General features: G+C 39.1%; 1 protein-coding gene across 1 annotated transcript; it reads left to right on the top strand.

Moving 5' to 3' along the window:
* The first annotated feature begins 1,051 nt into the window (after positions 1-1,051).
* On the top strand, positions 1,052-12,288 carry tspan31 (tetraspanin 31). The gene is made up of 6 exons (XM_084917362.1): positions 1,052-1,250; positions 6,516-6,683; positions 8,055-8,135; positions 8,254-8,394; positions 8,726-8,836; positions 10,546-12,288. The coding sequence occupies exons 1-6, from the start codon at positions 1,188-1,190 to the stop codon at positions 10,618-10,620; spliced, it is 639 nt and encodes a 212-aa protein (XP_084773488.1). The 5' UTR covers positions 1,052-1,187; the 3' UTR covers positions 10,621-12,288.
* The last annotated feature ends 5,726 nt before the right edge of the window (positions 12,289-18,014 follow it).

Genomic DNA, 18,014 nt, shown 5'->3' with positions numbered 1-18,014 from the left:
CAGCTAATGTCAGCTGTTGGAGGTGTATTAATAATAAAAATAATGAATGACTTTTCTCACACTGCTGTTTTTGATCTGCTGAATGCATCAACCTCCTGAGGCGCCTAAAAATGAAGCTGCCTCTGAGGGAAAAGTTACCCATCTACATTAAGGTCAGTGACGTGAGGTCACAACAGCACTGTTTCTCCATTCAAAAGCATCACACGCACCAAAGGGTTGTGACCTACTGCTTTAAACTGTGGCTTTTAAACACTGTGGGGGATTTTATTTTATTTTTTTTAGTCAGGCAGGCTTATCCAGCGGAACTGAACATATCTGTGTTTCCCTTTGTCATACGCTATCACACACATACATCCCTGATGTATTAACAAGCCTGTTTTGTAATCTCTCTGTTACAACAAGTGTCCCACCATCACTACAGAGCTCACACACTGGGGGCTGATAAGACCTTTTCTATCCTTTTCTATACATTTTCTTTTTGTATTTGCTTTGTTTCCTTTTAAAAATAACTATATATATATATATATATATGCAGTAACAAATGTTTTTCCTGACACTCCTGACAAAGTGTTTTTCAGAGATATTGATCTCTGAAAAACACTGAGTTACTGTAACTGCATTCTAGGGAAAAAATGAATCACCAGCAACATTTTGCAGGTGATGTATATTTACATTTCTATCCAGTATGATACATAAAAGTTGACATTTTCTTTCTTTCTTTTTCTTTTTCTTTTTTTTTTGTATTTTCTTGACAGAGCTTCAGTATACTGTGAAATGTTTTCATTTATTTACATTTAACAGAAGCATACTATTATAAAAAAAATTCCCTGACAGGATTATAAATATAGTCCAATCTGCTTATTCAGTTCGTGGGGTGGGGGGAATCACCGGGTCAGTGGTCACCCTGGTCAGGAAACCATTCACACTCACGCTTGTGGTCAGTTTAGAGTCAGCAGTTAACCCCACGCATGTATTTGGCGTTTAGGAGGAAGCAAAAAAAAAAAAAAAGGTTATTCAACTTTACACGATGACGTGAGTCGCTGCCCTGACGTCACGCACCATCGTCATCCGCCCTCGGTGCTGTTTGTTCCCAGTAATCAGCGCAGCTGTTTCTCAGAGCGAGCTAGCAGGGATATTAGTTCAGGTTGTTTGTATTTTTTCGCTTAGCTGGAGGAAGTGTTTCGAAGATGGTGTGCGGCGGGTTCACCTGTTCCAAAAACGCCCTGTGCTCCCTGAATGTGGTTTACATGGTGAGTATGTAACATGGATGCTAAGTCTCAGCTGGTTACATTATCTTGTAGCTAACTAGCTTGTGAATGAAGAAGCGAAACACTGGCGAAGAAATGTACTGACCTGTTTTAACTTTTTGTTTGGCATGCCTCTTTGTTCATTCTACAGATGGTTATTGGTATGTAAAATATTCTGATATTACCATAGCACAGTGGTAATGTGATGTAGCGTAGGTTAGCTGAGTAGAAGTAGCGGCTAGCTTGTTAGCTATCGCCATTATGCGTATGAAAGATCCCGTTACCTGCGAGGCCAGCTGACCTAAAACGTGAAACTAATACGTTTCAGCTTGTTATGGTTTCATGAGCTCTGCTGTCGGTCACCTGGGTGTGTGTTAGGAGAATATAATCAGCTCGCGCGTCTGCCTTTGTCCTTTGTGTCAGTCATGTGAGTGGTGATGGTCAACATGTTGTCTTCAGTTCAGCTAGCATAAACTCTTATCAGAAAATCTGCAAACGCATACTTCCTGCATTGACAAAGTCCAGATCACCACTTCTGAGAAAGTGCTACATTTCTTACATTCAAAGACTATAAATGTGAAGAACACCAGAGATAAGACTTGACTGGTCGTTGTCAGGCTGAAATTTGCTTTGTTTGCATAATACGCTATGTTAATTTCCTTTCTGATTACTATACAGTGGTGTCTGTTTAGCCACTTAACACAAACCTATGATTTATTAAAGCATAAACCTGAAAGGAAGAGTCTGTCGTCTACACATAAAGAGGCACTTTTTTGTCTGTTAAGCACTCATTCTGCTAGTAAATGCCAAATGTTCCATGGTGTTAGAGGCACAAAGCATTTTAGTATTTTTACAAAAATAACGTGATTCCCAGAGAGCCTAAAACTTGGCATGTCTCACTATGGTGTGCAGTGTCTCCTTAAGGAAAATTTGAGGAAAGTGGGCAAGTGGAGGACACTGCAGCATATAATAAGTATTTAAAAATCAATTTTCTTTAGAAATAAAAAAAATCTACTGTTTGCTGAATCATCATCAAGGGGTACAACTGTGAGCTCCTACACCATGTGGAAAACACGATGGAGGGTCTGTCATGGTTAAGAGCTGCATGTCAGTCAGTGGTGTGGTGTAGGAGATCTCGTCAAAACTCTTAAAAGTACAAAGTTTGATCCACGATGCAGTACTGTCTGGAAAGAGTCTGGCAAAAACTTTTTCATCATAACTATGGTCCCAGACATGCTGCCAATAATTGGCCAGAGCCAAGACCTAAACATTACTGAAGCAGTGTGGGATCATCTTTGCACAGAACATGACAAAAGCCAGCCAACATCCAAACAAAAGTTTTCAGTGCCCTTTAAGAATCCTGGAGAACCTTTCCTGAAGATTACTTAAACAAATTACATTAAGCTTGCTTAAGATCTGTGCTGAAGAATAAAGGTGGTCATAGCAAATATGGACAGATCACAAACTCTGTTAGTTTTATTGCTTCATTTTACATGTATGTTTGCACATGTTTCAATGAATCTCTGGACCTAAATCCCATTTTACTAGCAAAATTGGTTCAAGACTTTTGCACAGTACTGTAACAGTACAAAAACTCTGTAGGTTTAAGCAGGATGTTGTTTCTGTTGTTCCAGTCACACTCTGTGTAATCAATAGGGATGTACCAATCCAGCAGTTTCCAGTTTCAGTTTGATGTCTCGGCTTTGGGTGTCTGCTAATATGGAGTACTGAACTGATTCCAGTGTTAAATTTAATAATCTGTCTTCCTCACTGTGAGGAGGAGAATGTAAATCATCCTTTATGTACAAGAAAACATCAAGCTCAGCCTAAATGGATTTCCTACTCTGTAATTCATGTGACAAAATATGCATCCACAAATATAAATTTACTGAATTGTTATTTATTGGTAAAGTGAAATAATGAAAATGGATCAAATATTTTAAGAAAATTAAGTTGATCAGCAAATGTATTTGCAGTTGACTAATTTTGCCTCATAAGGAGAGACCTGCTGCAGGGTCTCTCCCTATGAGTAAAAATAAAATGCAAATTTTTGCTTCAATGCTTTGTTTAATGCATGATTTCTTAGAATTCACCATCTGAGCGTGGGCACGTTCAGGAGAACGCATGATAATATTGTATTACAACATTAAGCCCAAGCAGCCCTCAGTTTTCTTAACAAAAAGGGCTGATAACACAACAGCAGCAATTAAGTCGATGAAGTCATAGTTTAACGTGACACTAGAGTCTGTCTACACACAGCAAAGAGGTGGAGCTGTTACCAAGACAGAGAACTCAGCTTCTTCCTTTAACCACCATTAAAACTACTGCTGGCAAAAGGTGGCCATGAGTTCTTCATCTGGCCACCTGTTTGATGTGAAGTAAAGCAAACTTTTCTTGCAGTGAAACAGTGAAAATCTACAGTAAAGCTAAAGTATTTGTTATCCCATTACTTGGAGTAGTTGATAGAATAGTTTATTACTAAAATAATCAATACCTGCAGCCCTGCTCTGCTTCGTAATGCTGTCCTTCTTTGAAGTAGCTTCTGCCATTTATTAAGTCTCTCTGACCAAATATGATGAGTGAAAGTAACCCAAAGTATTTTTAGGTGGTTTCAGTGGTTAAAATGGTTGCCGCAGAGTAAGAAGGTCCTAGTTTGAATCGAGCGGGTACCTGTCGTTTTGGAGTTTCTTCTCGCTGTGTCGGTTTGCGCCTGGTAATCTGGCTCCTCCCATCGTCCAAAGGCATGTTTTTAAGGTTAGGATGCGTAGTAAGTGTGAATCTGTTTGTCTGCCTGTGGTGTACCCTCCCCCTTGCCCAATGACAGCAGGCAGAGGTTACTTTAAAAAATGAAAAAACTGAGGTTACCAGGTGTAAAAAATAAATGAAGCTAACAATAAACTAGTCAAGAAAGCAAGCAAAAGGAAAAAAAAAAGCTAAATTAACATTTTTGAACTCTTGAACGTCTGTGCTGTGTGCCATTGGTGAAAACAGGAGTAAAGCTGGTGCTTGCATAGCTGTTACTGACACACCAGGACAGAGAGCTCGCTGTCCCTGTTGACTCAATGCCCAGTGAAATACTTGTGACACGACCTGCCCAGTCAGAAAGCTTTAGAACGTGATGCCGCCAGTCCTGTTGATGGCTGAGTCACCGCATCTGTCACGAGTTTGATGTTTTTTTTGGTTTTTTGGGGTTTTTTTTGTTTCAGGATTGAATCAGAACAGGCGTCAGCGAGCTGTGGCATGAATACACGAACACTTTGATACCTGCGATGCTTATTTAAACGTCTGCACTGAATCTTTGTAGAACCTATAACATAACCTATGTAAGTGGCCATTGGTATAATTTATGACGTTTTTATATGTGATGGCAGCCACGGTAGAAACAAAATGCTCCGGTCGCCCTTAGCATTTTTTTCTTCTTCATTCTTGGTACATTTCCATGTTGCGATGGATTCTGCAGTCTCCATCCAGGAATTTGCTAACATCCTTGTATTGAAGCGATGATTATTCAATACCTGTGGGGAAAAAAGCCAGAAATGCATAGATGATGGACTCGATGGAACTGAACAGATCAATCAAAATAGTCCCAAGCTGCATCGGTCGACTTGTACTTGGGTTTCTATTGAGGTGCATGTCAGGTTATGGTGTAGAATTTCAGAAGGATCTGTGATTATGATTTACTGCTGAAATGGATGAAAGTAGAGAGAGAAAGTAAATATTAACACATTAATTGTGGGGAAAAAAGTACAAAAAGTTTAAGTCAATAGGAAAACGCATAGATTTCTTTAAACAGTGACTCATTGCTTTAACTATATAATAATAATAATAATAATAATAATAATAATAATAATAATAATAATAATAATATAGATTTGTATAGCGCCTTTCAAGAAACCCAAGAAGGAGAGGGGGAAAAATATGCAGCTTGATCATGGTTATACTCGGTCAGCTGACAACGACCCATTCCCAACTGGGGAAATGTCGGGATGAAGAATAAATGACTCCTTCAACAACTTTAAGCAACTGATTATTTATAGAGTACAGTAGAAAAAAGTATATTCAGGCATTATCTGCATTTATTTACAGTCTCCTCACTCACACACACGTACACGCTTCATGTCTAGAGCTGACAGGAGGCAGCAGTGAAATATCGAGTTGACGACAATGTTTTATGTTACTGTAAGTGCAATAAGAGCTTTCCAGCAAGTGTTGCTAACTTGCATTCAACCAGAAAGACATTATATAACAAGCAAAAGTAAACGTGAGAGGGGAAGGCCAAAGCATTGACCTTTGACCACAGTTTTCAGTTATATAAAGTTTTGCAACATATGAAGAATATCTGTTTGTGTCACAATGTGAAATGCCTGCAGACTGCTGCTGCTTTGCTGTTAGCTTCCTTCATGTTACATTAGCTCTACTTGTATTTCCCACTGTTGTGTGGCTAAATGGATCAACACTGACGTTCAGTCCAGCTTTTTGAGTTCGCGTTGGACGTGTATCCCAACCAAATATCAGATCTGAGCATCCCTATTTTTTATATTTAATTTGTAGTTTATTCTTTGCCAAAATATCACTCATGCAACATTTTAGTGGTGAGTTTTTGCTAGTTTCGTAAAGCTCATATGATTGTAAGTCAATATTTTTGTATTTTGAACTGAAAGAGCAGGTTGAAGTGTTGACTTCAGTTTTTGATGTTTTAATTTCCCTGTTTGTTCCACAAATACAGAAGTCACATTTTATCATGTAGTGATTTCGTGTCTTTCAGCTCTTTGACATGCAGTTCATGCGTCATCACAAAATTGATGTGACCAAGCAGAGATCAGTCAATAGGGTCAGAGTCGGCAAACATATCAGCTCAACCCTGAAGACATTTGTTTACCAGGCCAGCTTGTGCTCAATTTAAATAGATGATTTTGTTTTTCATTTCAGCAATTTTGAAGTGAAAGAATAATAAAAAATTGCTCTAAAATATAACTGTGTTTGGAATTGGTTACAGATGATTTAAAAATACATTTTTAAATACATAAAACACTGTCCTGGACCAGCAGCTTCATGTCCTCAAGCTGTGTGAGGTATTTAACACTAAACTTGTTTTTTAGTCGGCCTCTTTCTCACACTTGAACTCCAAAGCAGAACTCTTCTCTACAGACTGAGCTGCGTTTGTAGTAATCAAACCACAGTGCTGTGACCTCGTGATAAGCTGTGATCCATCTGATGCACTCTGCCTCAGCTGACTGTGGTTAACCTCTTTCCCTTTGCTCCCTTCAGCTGGTCGGGCTGCTGCTGATCGGAGTCGCGGCATGGGGGAAGGGCTACGGCCTGGTGTCCAGCATCCACATTATCGGAGGGGTCATTGCGGTGGGCGTCTTCCTGCTGCTCATCGCTGTTGTAGGACTGATCGGAGCCATGCACCACCACCAAGTCATGCTTTTCTTTGTATCCTTTATAGCTTTGTTGATGCACAAGTTCACAGTAGATCTGGGTTATTTGGGAAAAATTACTTATCTTTTGGTTTAAATGTTTGTCCTTCCTAAGTCACATCCAGTCCTCTTCCATACTTTTGAACTGTCTCAAGGTTTGCGGTGCCCGTCAGACCTAACACTGGATGTAGTTTATGTAGGTGCTGGGTTGTATCACCAAAAATGTTTGTTAGTTTTTTAAGTTTTTGGCAGCATCACAGTGTACAAAAGAATTATTATTCCTGCATAAGTGGGCCTTTATGTAGGTTTACTGTGACTCATTCTTCTGCCTGAAGTTGAGAGAATAAAAAATGTTGGTATTGGCATTAAACAAGCAGAAGCAGCAGAATTTTAAAAGACAAAACTACACACGGAAAGTGGCAAATGATCTTCTCTTAGACTCTGTTAAACAAAACTAAATATTTGCCACTGGGTTATAAAGCCAGTCTTTTTAAGCCTGGAGCGGCACATTAATGCCACTATTTGTTGTGTCAGATCTGGAGTGTTTGTGAATAAAGAAACTTCATTTGGAATTACAGCCCCCAAATTCTTGGCCCAAGTTCTTCTGCCTTCAGGTAAAACAACCTGTTAGTAACAGTTTATCTTTGCTCCTCGACACACAGGTGAGGTAAAGGCCTCAAACTTCCCAACAGTGGACAGAGCTCATCTCTGGGCAGCAAGATAGTCTGGAGAACTAAGCCTGGAATGTAAAGCCAGTGCTGAAGTGCCTTAACCCTCTCAGGTTAAAATTAAACTTTTTGTTGCTAATGCACAACCAAGTTCTGCAGTGGTACTTCTGAGTAAAACAAACCCATAAAATATGTATGTGGGGTAATCAGGTTGTTAGTTTTTAACTGTTGCAAATTGGCAACGCCTGCCTCGAGAGGGTTAATGGGCAGCATGGTTTTATAAAACTCGATGGGGAAACGGCCCTACACTTCCCTGATCTTTTTAATCTGATCAGCTTTTTTTGGGGCTCGGCTTTGAGCTACAGTTCCAAGTCTTATTTGATTCACCATGAAGTACAATTTCTGAAGTTGGAACAGAGCTACAGTGTAATTAACAAATCACTGCCATAAGAGCATGCAGTGTACCCATGTTTCTCAGTCATGTCCATCCTATGCTCTGATCCGGTTTCACATAGCTAGGATGCAGATGGGAAAAATACTCCGCTTCAAAAACAGGATCTTGCAAACCGCTGGATGACGTCACAGTGGCTACATCCATCTTTTACATACAGTTTAACAAATCAGGGATGAAATCCCTCACAGTTCACAGATGATTACTCTGTGTTGTTTGAAACATGGAGTTTGTTGCTGCCGTTGTTTCTTTGACCCCTGCTTCTCAGTACATGGTCATTCTCTTCATTGTCTTCCTCTTCCAATTTGGAATTTCATGTTCCTGCTTGGCAATGAACCGTGGGCAGCAGGTGAGCCAACATAATGTCTATTTCAAAAGCTTTGCCAACATATCTGCATTTCTGAATTCATATAAAATGTATATATTTAATGGCTTTGGCTTTTATTTGTCATGTTTACATTTTCCAGGAGACATTTCTGAACTCTGCGTGGGGAATCATGGAAAATAAGACCAAGGAAGACTTGGAGACCCAACTCAACTGCTGTGGGCTCTTCAACACCACTGGCAAACTGCAGCAGTTTAACCAGGACTTGGGGAGCTGTCATGCTGTAAGCCTCAAATATCACTTTTTTTTTTCATTAACTAAAGAAAAACACAGTCATGGAAAAACCCACTAGAAAGGTTTAGGTGCATACTTCAGTTGTTGCTTAAATAAACCCTAATTTATTTCTGGTTTTTACCCACTCTATCAATGATTTTTTTCTGTATTTCCAGTTACACAATGAGCCTCAAGCAAAAATCACATAAGCATTTCCTTTAGGAAAAAGTAGGGCACTTACTGTTATTCTCAGAATAGATTTTGGTAGCTAACACTGGCTTAGCTGACAACCCGTTGAGTCATAGTGCAAAAAGACAGAACGCCTTTCTCTTTCACTCTAGCCATGCACAACGAAAGGTAGATGTGTGCCCTGTGGAACGAAGATGCTGGATCATGCCACAGAGGCTCTGAAGATCCTCGGAGGCGTTGGGCTCTTTTTCAGCTTCACTGAGGTTTGTATCTGATCCTTTAAATGGACTTCATCAGGTTGGCTTGACAACACCTATATGTCTAAATGTATTGACTTACTGTCATGTGATTGGCTGATTAGATGATTGGGTTAATGAACAGGTGTATCTAAAAGTAGTAGGTGAATGTGCTTTTTTGTTTTCTGTGTAATTCACCGTTTTCACTAATGAACAGTCTAAGCACATATTCCATGTGCTGTTTCATGATGACACACACATATAATATAACACATATATATTTTCATATTGTAAAATTCTGATATTCTGCTCTAAAGACCTACTTTCAGAACTGTTATTTTCTCATTTCCTTGGTGCTCTATGGAAAACGGAACATTTTTGGGCTCTGTTGGAATAAAGATGAGTTATACAGTGTTGGAGTTGTTACCGATGTCCTGACCAAATATAAATATGCAGTCTTTGAAATTCATTTTATGCAGTCTCCACTCTATTGGACTGTGCTGAAGGTTTACCAGATGGCTCTCATGCCAAACCATGAAATAGTCGTGTTTCATGACTGTTTTTAAGTAGTTAAGTGTAATTAGAGTGAACAGCATGAATGTTCATGAGACTCTTCAGGAAGACGTGTCATTGTGGCAAACCAATAAATACAGCCTTGGACAAAGTAGCAACCACTGTATTTTGAAAGTTAACTGAGTAGTTTTATTGTGTAACCTTAAGTCATTTTAATGCCTAAACCATAATGAGTCAGACTTCCACTTTTTTCTGCCTTCGTCTCGCCTTATTCCTCACATCTTCTTCATCGATCCTGTGCGTGTCCTCCTTCACTACATCCATGAATCTTCTCTAACGTGTCTTTCTCCTGCTGTGGCTGCTCCATACTTGGCATCCTTAGACCATTATATCAGCTATCTCGCCAATGCACATGTCTGAACCATCTAAGCCTTGCCTCTCTAGTTTTGTCTGTAAAACTGCTCAACAACCTGAGCTGTCCCTCTGATATTCTTATTATTTCTTTCAGTCCTTCTGTCACTAATCGCTCCTGACACTGCTCTCCACCCTGCCAGCACTTTCCATCACCTCTCACATGCTCTCTGTTGCTTTAGCTGGTTGATCCCAGGTATTTAAATTCATCTACCTTTGCTACCTCCTTGCATCTAAACCTCTGTCTCCTTCTCACTTCTACTCACTTACATTCCTCTTCTCTCTGCACATACCTCCACCTCTTAAAATTGTTCCTGTAACTCCAACCTTTATGTTTCTGCGCATAGACACATATTAGTACATAGGAGGCTGGCTATCTGTGATCAGAGACACACATTAGTAAAAACCCACAAAGTATCAGTAACACTAAAGGGAAGAATTTGCTGGTGCTAAGCACACATTCATACACCCTGCATGCCTAAGTACTCAGTAAATGAATGAGGGAAAATTCAGGTGTCAGTGTCCTGCCCAAGGATGGACTTGGGGGGGATGGGGATTTTTTTTTTTTTTTTTTTTTAAATAAAAATGACTCATGATTGCTACACATTTGCTCCCTCCTGCACAGACTGGTTGCAAATGACGCTGTCAGTTTGTTCAAGTTTGTCCAGTATTTTCACTTCACTGTTGTCCTTCCTTTTTGTGTTACATGATGAGCACATTTGTGGTGAGTTGTGGTCTAGCTTTGGTGAGAAAAATAACTTCTAAGGGCCTTTTTAATGCTGTTCTCTTACATGTAAATCCTCTGTTAACAGATCCTGGGAGTGTGGCTTGCTGTGCGCTACAGAAACCAGAAGGATCCACGAGCAAACCCAAGTGCTTTCCTATAGTCTGTCTCACATCACGGCGCAGTAGGTGCAGTTTCAGATACACTGGTACACACAGAATAACGCACATCTAGAGGCAGACACTCGGGCATATAAATACAGAGCCACAACCATCACAACACCAAATGGACAAGCGCACGCAGCACCTGAAAAAAAAACACTGAGAAAAACAAAACGCACACACATACACCAGAGACTGAGAAACTCCAACAAACTGTCCAGAAATGCAAGCTGGAAGACCTGGATACTTATGTGTGAAAGGATGAGAAGTGGTACTTGTTGGTATCACAACCCAGCCTTGATTTGAGTACCAGATTTCCCGATTGCACCAAGATTTCTCTGCATGCATCCTCTCATGCGTGCACAGACCAACAGCCTCTTTGTTGATCTTGTTCCACAATCCAACCCAACGACTGTGCGGTGTCCAACAGATAAACTTGTATGCACCTTGACTTTTCCTCTAATGTAGTGCCACCTCTTAACGACAAATATACTCCTGGTAATGTGATGTGTATCCAAACATGTCCCAGCATGATGAGAAAGTCAGCAAGGTGGGTGAGAAGGCACACACTGGACATGTGGTGTAAAGTAGTTTTTGAAAGGGTTAAAAAAAAAAAAGTATGTAATTTTTTTTTTTTCTTTCCACAAAAAACAGGAATTTGGATTAGGTAGTTTATTTTAGGAAATGTAGTTGCTAGTCTTTGAAGTTCAAATATTTATGAACTGTAACTGAGCCAACTAACTTTTAAATGCCGACGGGCTGCAGCCTCGATGTTGTACATAGTCTTTGCATACTGTAGTTCACAGAAAGTGTACTTGATGGGTTTGCTGTGTAGTTTCCCACCTCTTGCTATGAGGTTTGCCTGCAGTTTCAGTCTCTGAAAGCCTGAATTATCCTCACCTCTTCCTATATTTAACATTTTCTTCAGTGTCGCACAGTGACGTCGCTTAGCGTAGATTCTGGTTGTAGACAAGTGGATTAAGGTACATCTTGTTACCTTCTGTATAACTGGAAGAAATCTCAAAAACACGAAACTTGAATACGTGCTTTTTTTTTAATTTGAAGTAATTGAGTGAATTTGGCCAAATCTGTTTATTGAAAATCCAGTTTGGTTTTTATAGTGTTAATTGTGAGAATGTGCTTTTGGTTGCCATCCTTTTCTCTTTTTCTTAAATATTTTAAAACTTGTGATTCTTTGGTGCAGTTTTTTTCTTTTTTGTTTGCCATCAGCTTCTTTTTTTCATCAGTGTTAAAATGCTTTGTAAAATGTGCTTGTTAAATATTTTCCGTATCTATTTAAGTTTAACGATGCACAGCCATTTTGTTGTAGTTTTGATATCGCTTTGCTCGATATGGAACGTTTCCTGTTGATAAATAATTGCTCAGCCTCTCTTTAAACTTTTTTATTTTCCCCTCTTTTGAATTGCTTTTAACTTAAAGGACTAACGAGCTGTAATTACATGTCTTACTTGAACCTGTCGACTTTAATGATTACGGATTCCTCGCTGCTGCTTTGGAGTTCTCGTCGTAAGCAAAACATTATGACAGATGTTAAGCATTATTATGCCATATATTACACCTCAGTTTGAATTTGCGTGCAGTTGTTATTCAAATGTAAGTTGAATTTTTGAGACTTAATTTTTCCAAATAATAAAAATCTCAAATTGGAAGCTGTTTTTCTTTGAGTCATTGTTTGAAGGACTGGGTCCACACTGGCCATGTTAGCTCTGATAAAGCCAGCCAACATGATGCTTGCAATTCCACCAGACGCCCCACGGCCGGCCGACTGTAACATGTAGCAAATGAGGGCAGCAGGAAGTCAAAGATAGAAATGGAGTGGTCAATTTTCAAAAAAGGAACCGTATCTAAATTCATTCCTAAAATGGTACTAGTGTGATCTGAATCACTAATGTAATGTCACGCACCCAAAGCCAATATATTTCTGCAGTTATTAAAACAAGACAGTCAAAATAAATAAAAACTAAGAACTGTTTCATCTTGCCAATAATCAACACACCTGTTTTACAGCAGTGTTGTAAAAAACACCTAAGACACTCACTGCTTTGTAAAGGTATATTTAACATTCAATATTTTTTTTTATTGCGTATTTGTGGTTCCGTTTGGTATAGCATTTTAAAGTAATAAGTAAGATCAAATGACCATTTTAAAAGGCCAATTAACTGTTAAAATCAAAGATTGTTATGAAAGATTTCCTGTTCTTGTGACAACGAAGCACTCTGTCCACTGGGTCATACTGGAGGGGGAAAATAAAGGTATTTATGAGACGTAAAAGGTTTCCGTAGATAATTCTGTAGGAGGATTGTTAATGTTTGCCTTCATCTGCCTGTCAGTGGATATCAGAGTCTCAGGTGATGTATTTTGGGTGGGATGTGACCAAAGTGTCAGTTGATAAGGACTGTACCTTGTAAAATGAACTTTTCAGTCAAAAACAGCGGCTATTCTGAGCCAACCTATCGGACAACTTCAAACAACTAAAAAATCTTATTTAAAATATTTTTCTCCAGTTATTTTTTTAAGTTCAAAGGAATCCTCTGTAAAAATGCGCAGTTTTAAAGTTTAATAAATGCATGATGTTTAAACTAAGTTCTTGGCAGCCCTTCTACAATTAGGGTTAAATTTTGTTTTGAATGCAGCAACCAAATGGAAAAGTATTAAACAGAAAAACTGTAACGCTAAAGAAAAAACTTGTTTTGAATGTTTATCTCATAGTTTCTGAACATTGCAAAATAAAACTCAACTGTTATCGTGGGTTGCCAGTGACCTGGTGGGTGATAAGGGAGTCGGCTGATGAATAATCATTAATAGAATTATGGAAAACAGGCATTTGTTAGGGTCCACGTGTAAATTGAAGAAATGTTTCGGATCCTGTTTCAAGGCCATCAATCAAGCTGAAGCAGGTTAGCAACACTGAGCTTGTTAACTACATGCAAAAGGTCAGATTTCCATGAGTTGTACCTTCCCGTTGTAGCGGTGCTCAGCTGAGAGTTGGGTAGATTTCACTGACTCATCAGAGCTCTGTTCAAGTAAATCAATCTGCAGCCATTGTTCACTTGTGATTAACATCCCGAGGTATATTTTCTCCAGAACATTGCTGACCAGGCGATATTGTAACGGTGAGAAACATCTCATCGGACCCTATGTGAAAGTACTTTAAGTAGGGTCAGTGTGAATCACATGCAACCCAGACTTCAAGATAATATTCAATACAGGACAGCACCAGTGGCGGATCCAGGGGGGGGCAAGGGGCAACTGCTGTAGAGCCTCTCTTCCCCCCTCCCAGCTGCCCCCCAACTTTTGTCCTTAAAATGCTTTAAAATACCAGTTGTCTAAACCTAAAAAATTGTCTGTTTTCTTAGAAGAAAAGATACAATAAACAGTTTTGTGGATATTTTGTTGATTTAATTTGCATATAGGGGATTTTCACATACTTCACTGAAGAGGTATGCGCTACCCTACCTAGACCTCTCGCCCCTCCTTTGCCCACCCATGTAAAATTTTCTAGCTCTGCCACAGGACGGCACAGTGGTTTAAGACCACTGCCTCACAGTAAGAAGGTCTTGGGTTCAAACTCAGAGGGACTGTCTTTCTGTGTTAGCCCTGCCTATCTAGGGTGTCCTGAATTGTATAAGTGGAAGAAAGTGGAGGATGGATGTTAGTAGTTAAAAAAAGGCAGTGGATTAAATTCTGTGCTCCATATTAGGCACGGCCCTGCAGGTATCACTCCTACAAATACCAGGGTGACTTGCTGACAGCTGCATCTATCCATTTTCTGTCAGTTATCCTGGTTTGAGTTTGAGCAAAGATGCCCATACCTACCTCACCCCAGCCACCTCCTCAGCTCTTCTGGGGAGACACTGAGGAGTTCCTTAGCCAGCCAAGAGATGTAATCTCTCTGTTCTGATGCTGCTCAGGAGCCAACCTGGTCAGATGGCTGAATGACCTCAAATGGCTCTTTTATGAAAGGAGGCTCCACTCTATAGTTGAGGAAAGCCCAGACCCTCGCAGCCTTCATCAGCTGATAGATTTAAAGATTGTGACAAAGTAAACATTTTTACTGGGTACAGAACGCGTTCATTTTAGCTTCTTCTTAGTTTATTTATGCTGTCACTGTGTAAAGCAACCCGGTGGTGGAAACAACACGTTTGCACCTTCATAATGGTAATGTGAATTTTTCCTTTAAAGCTGATTTAAACTGTGGAGCCAGCTTGCAGTTGAGACTTTCAATGTGCCACCTTTCGCCACATGATGGCAGTATAGAGTCTGTGCAGCTGCCATTTCTTTTTCTGCCATTCACTGCTATTTCAGCCCTGCTCTGACATGTATAAATACCTCAAGACAAGCAAAGAATCTCTACACAGAGGTGCCTTTTCCCTGTGACTGGCATCATACAGATTGATTTCCTCCCAGCTGAAGGTGGACTGCATCGATGTGGCAGCTGTGAAATGAATTCATTCTGGTAGTAGGTTTTGTTATATCCTGTGATATTCCTTCAGAAGGCCATTAATCCCTTTAGCTGGGATCGGTCCAGAAATGTGGTGGTGGGTGGGTGGGTGGTTGGGTGGGTTGGGGGGAGGGGGGTAGTGTGGCGAGAGCAGAAGGAGAGCTCAAGAACACTCTGATAGGAGAATAGAGATAACACACAAGGAAATTATCCTGATACCTTTCAACCAAGGTTATCCTAAATGAGGATAAACTGCTCTTCTGCCCTCATCTTAATGGCCCATGGCAGACTGTCACCAGCACCACTGCCCCCCGCTTCATGAAAGCCGTGACCTAATCTCTGGTGCTGGATGAAGCCCGCCAGCGAGCACCTGCGGGTTCATTTTCCTGAGACGCAGGAACATTTATGTAAGTGAAATATGCCTGCTAAGGGCTTTGGGTCTTGAGTGTGGCTGGGAACCAGCATTTTAGAAACTGTCCCCTGTCCTGTCAGCGTGCTGTCCCAAGGGCCCGGTGCCAGTCCCCCACCCTGTGCTGCATGTCCATATGCCGGGTGTATTAGTTTGGAGAAGCTGTGGAGAATCACACCAACAGGGATGGCCATCTGTCCTCTTACGGATATAGCATGGGCTCTGCAAGCGCATCAAGACAGGATCTTAAAACATTTGGTCCATTATATCACAGCGCTCTGGTGAATGGATTTTACAAGGGCTTGTCCGTTAGGCAGAACTAATTATGTATAGCTTGTCAGCATGGGGCATGGTATTCAGATCAGTAGGGACCAACAAACTGCTTCCTGTTATATAGTATTTCCAGCAGAGGATACTCTACTATTACAACTAAAAGCCCTGCATTCAGAATCCACTGGAGTTCACAGTGCAAGGCTCAAAGATATATTAAAATGTTTTTTTCAAATTCAATATAAACAAACCAGCCCCTAAGGTGAAAACAAACTGGCAAACCAAAGTTTAAAAATAAACCTCAACTACTGCGAGTTGCACTCAAACAGTTACTTTTTTAATGAAAGGTTCACGAATGCTGTTCTTTTCTGCTCTGGGATGAAATAGTTGTATCCGTCCCAAGGCTAAATTTGAGCACTAACGATGCAAATTTGATTTAGGCCACAAAATAAAAATCTTTTAATGAAGAGATCCAAAAGAAATATGTCGGGTTGCACAAATAAAACATACTCTTTGGTATTAAGAGTTGTTCAATTAGGTACTGATTCTGAAACTGGGGTTTAAGCCCATTCAAAGGGACATTTATAGACATAGAGGGTCACAATATGATAAATGCTGAAATGTAAAAAGGTAAAGATAAATGTTCATTTTGGAAACTTTATCATTCATAATTTCCCAGTTCATGTACATACTAAAACTGATACCAGATGACTTATGATAAAATATAAACTGACCTCACTGACCCTGTATTATGACGTCTCAAACCAAAAGACCCCAACAAGCTGTTAGTTTAATGGAATTCAGTGCTTAAGAGATTTATGTGACCGCCTGTCATAAAACAAACAAACAAACTAAAGCAAAACACAAATATTTTAGAAATCTGCCAGAAACGTGTTTAAAAGTAAAGAGATCACGTTTTTATATCCAAATTTGAGCTGACGCTGGACTTCTCTGAGAAGTCAAAAATTAATCAAGTGTATTCAACTGTTAAAATTATTTTTTTCTGTTCAGGGAGCCAAATAAATAACTGTAATTTGGCATCTTAATCAAAAGGTAATAATGTGCCTTTTTCAGCTTTTTAGTAAACAAGTAAATTTTAAAATTCATGGACAAAAACAATTATATTCTATCATTAAAAACTTTATTTTGATAAAAGAGTTTGTTCCTACTGGTGGATTAATCATTACAGCAACACTAAACATTATTTTGGTAATTACCAATACTGTTAATTTAGGACAGCTGTGGTTTAAACCTTAGATTCAGTGGTAGTCTAATAAATTTGTCTTTATGTGTTTTTGTATACATACCTGCTGCATCAATGGTGAAAGTTTGTCCTCGATGCTGGGAGTTACTGAGAATAAACCTGTATGCTTTTATTGGGTCTGTATCTAGATTCTTCTCACAGCTCAGCGAGGACAAACAGGAAGGTAAATCATTCTCATCAGTTAAGAGAGACAAACAGGTCAATATTGCCTATCAATAATGAAACAGAGCAGGGATGCATGTTGTTAGATCTTAGATGGAACGGCAGTGCAGGTGATATAAGAAGTTATTCTGAGCATTCAGGTCTTGAATTGGTATTTCACTTTCATAAGATATTCCATTTTCATGCCTTCACCTCCACGTGAAGAAACAATCCCCAAATTATTTAGTTATGGGAGATTCTCTGATTCATTTTGCCTCGCTAATAGCAAAGAAATTATTGACATCATTTGCATCATTTTCTAACCACTGGGCGAATTATCTATTCCTTAAACTGTTATTAATCTTTAGCTATGTTTTTAGAAACATTTACAACTAGTTTTCGCTAAGGTAAAAGTAATTCAAGCATTCAAGTTAGCTGAGACTAGAATGAAGAATAAACTAAATTATAACCAAAAGCTATCACAAAATTTTAAGATATAGTTTAAAATATTTAGAAATGTGTAGAAACTTTTAAATGTGTGAAGTTAATAAATCAACCATTTTTCAGCAGTTAGCAAAACATATTAAATGTTGAATGAATAAATATTCTAATATTTACTAAAAGTAACAATTTCAGTAAGTTTGCTAAAAACCCATGAATTTAGTATGTTAGCTAAAAGTAACAAATAAACCATTTTAGTGAAATAGCTCCAAGTAACAAAATTAGCTCAAAGTTTCAAGAGTTAGTAAGCTCTGTGAAAGTAACGCATTTAGTGAGTTAGCTTTAAATAACAAATAAATCAATTTAGTAATATTAGCTATAACTAACAGTAAGTTAGCTAAAAGTAATA

The sequence above is a fragment of the Perissodus microlepis genome, chromosome 20 (assembly GCF_051167445.1).
Source record: "Perissodus microlepis isolate ML-2025 ecotype Zambia chromosome 20, ASM5116744v1, whole genome shotgun sequence".
Classification (NCBI taxonomy): domain Eukaryota; kingdom Metazoa; phylum Chordata; class Actinopteri; order Cichliformes; family Cichlidae; genus Perissodus; species Perissodus microlepis.
The sequence above is the reverse complement of the archived record's forward strand: the minus strand, read 5'-3'. Positions and strand labels throughout refer to the sequence as shown.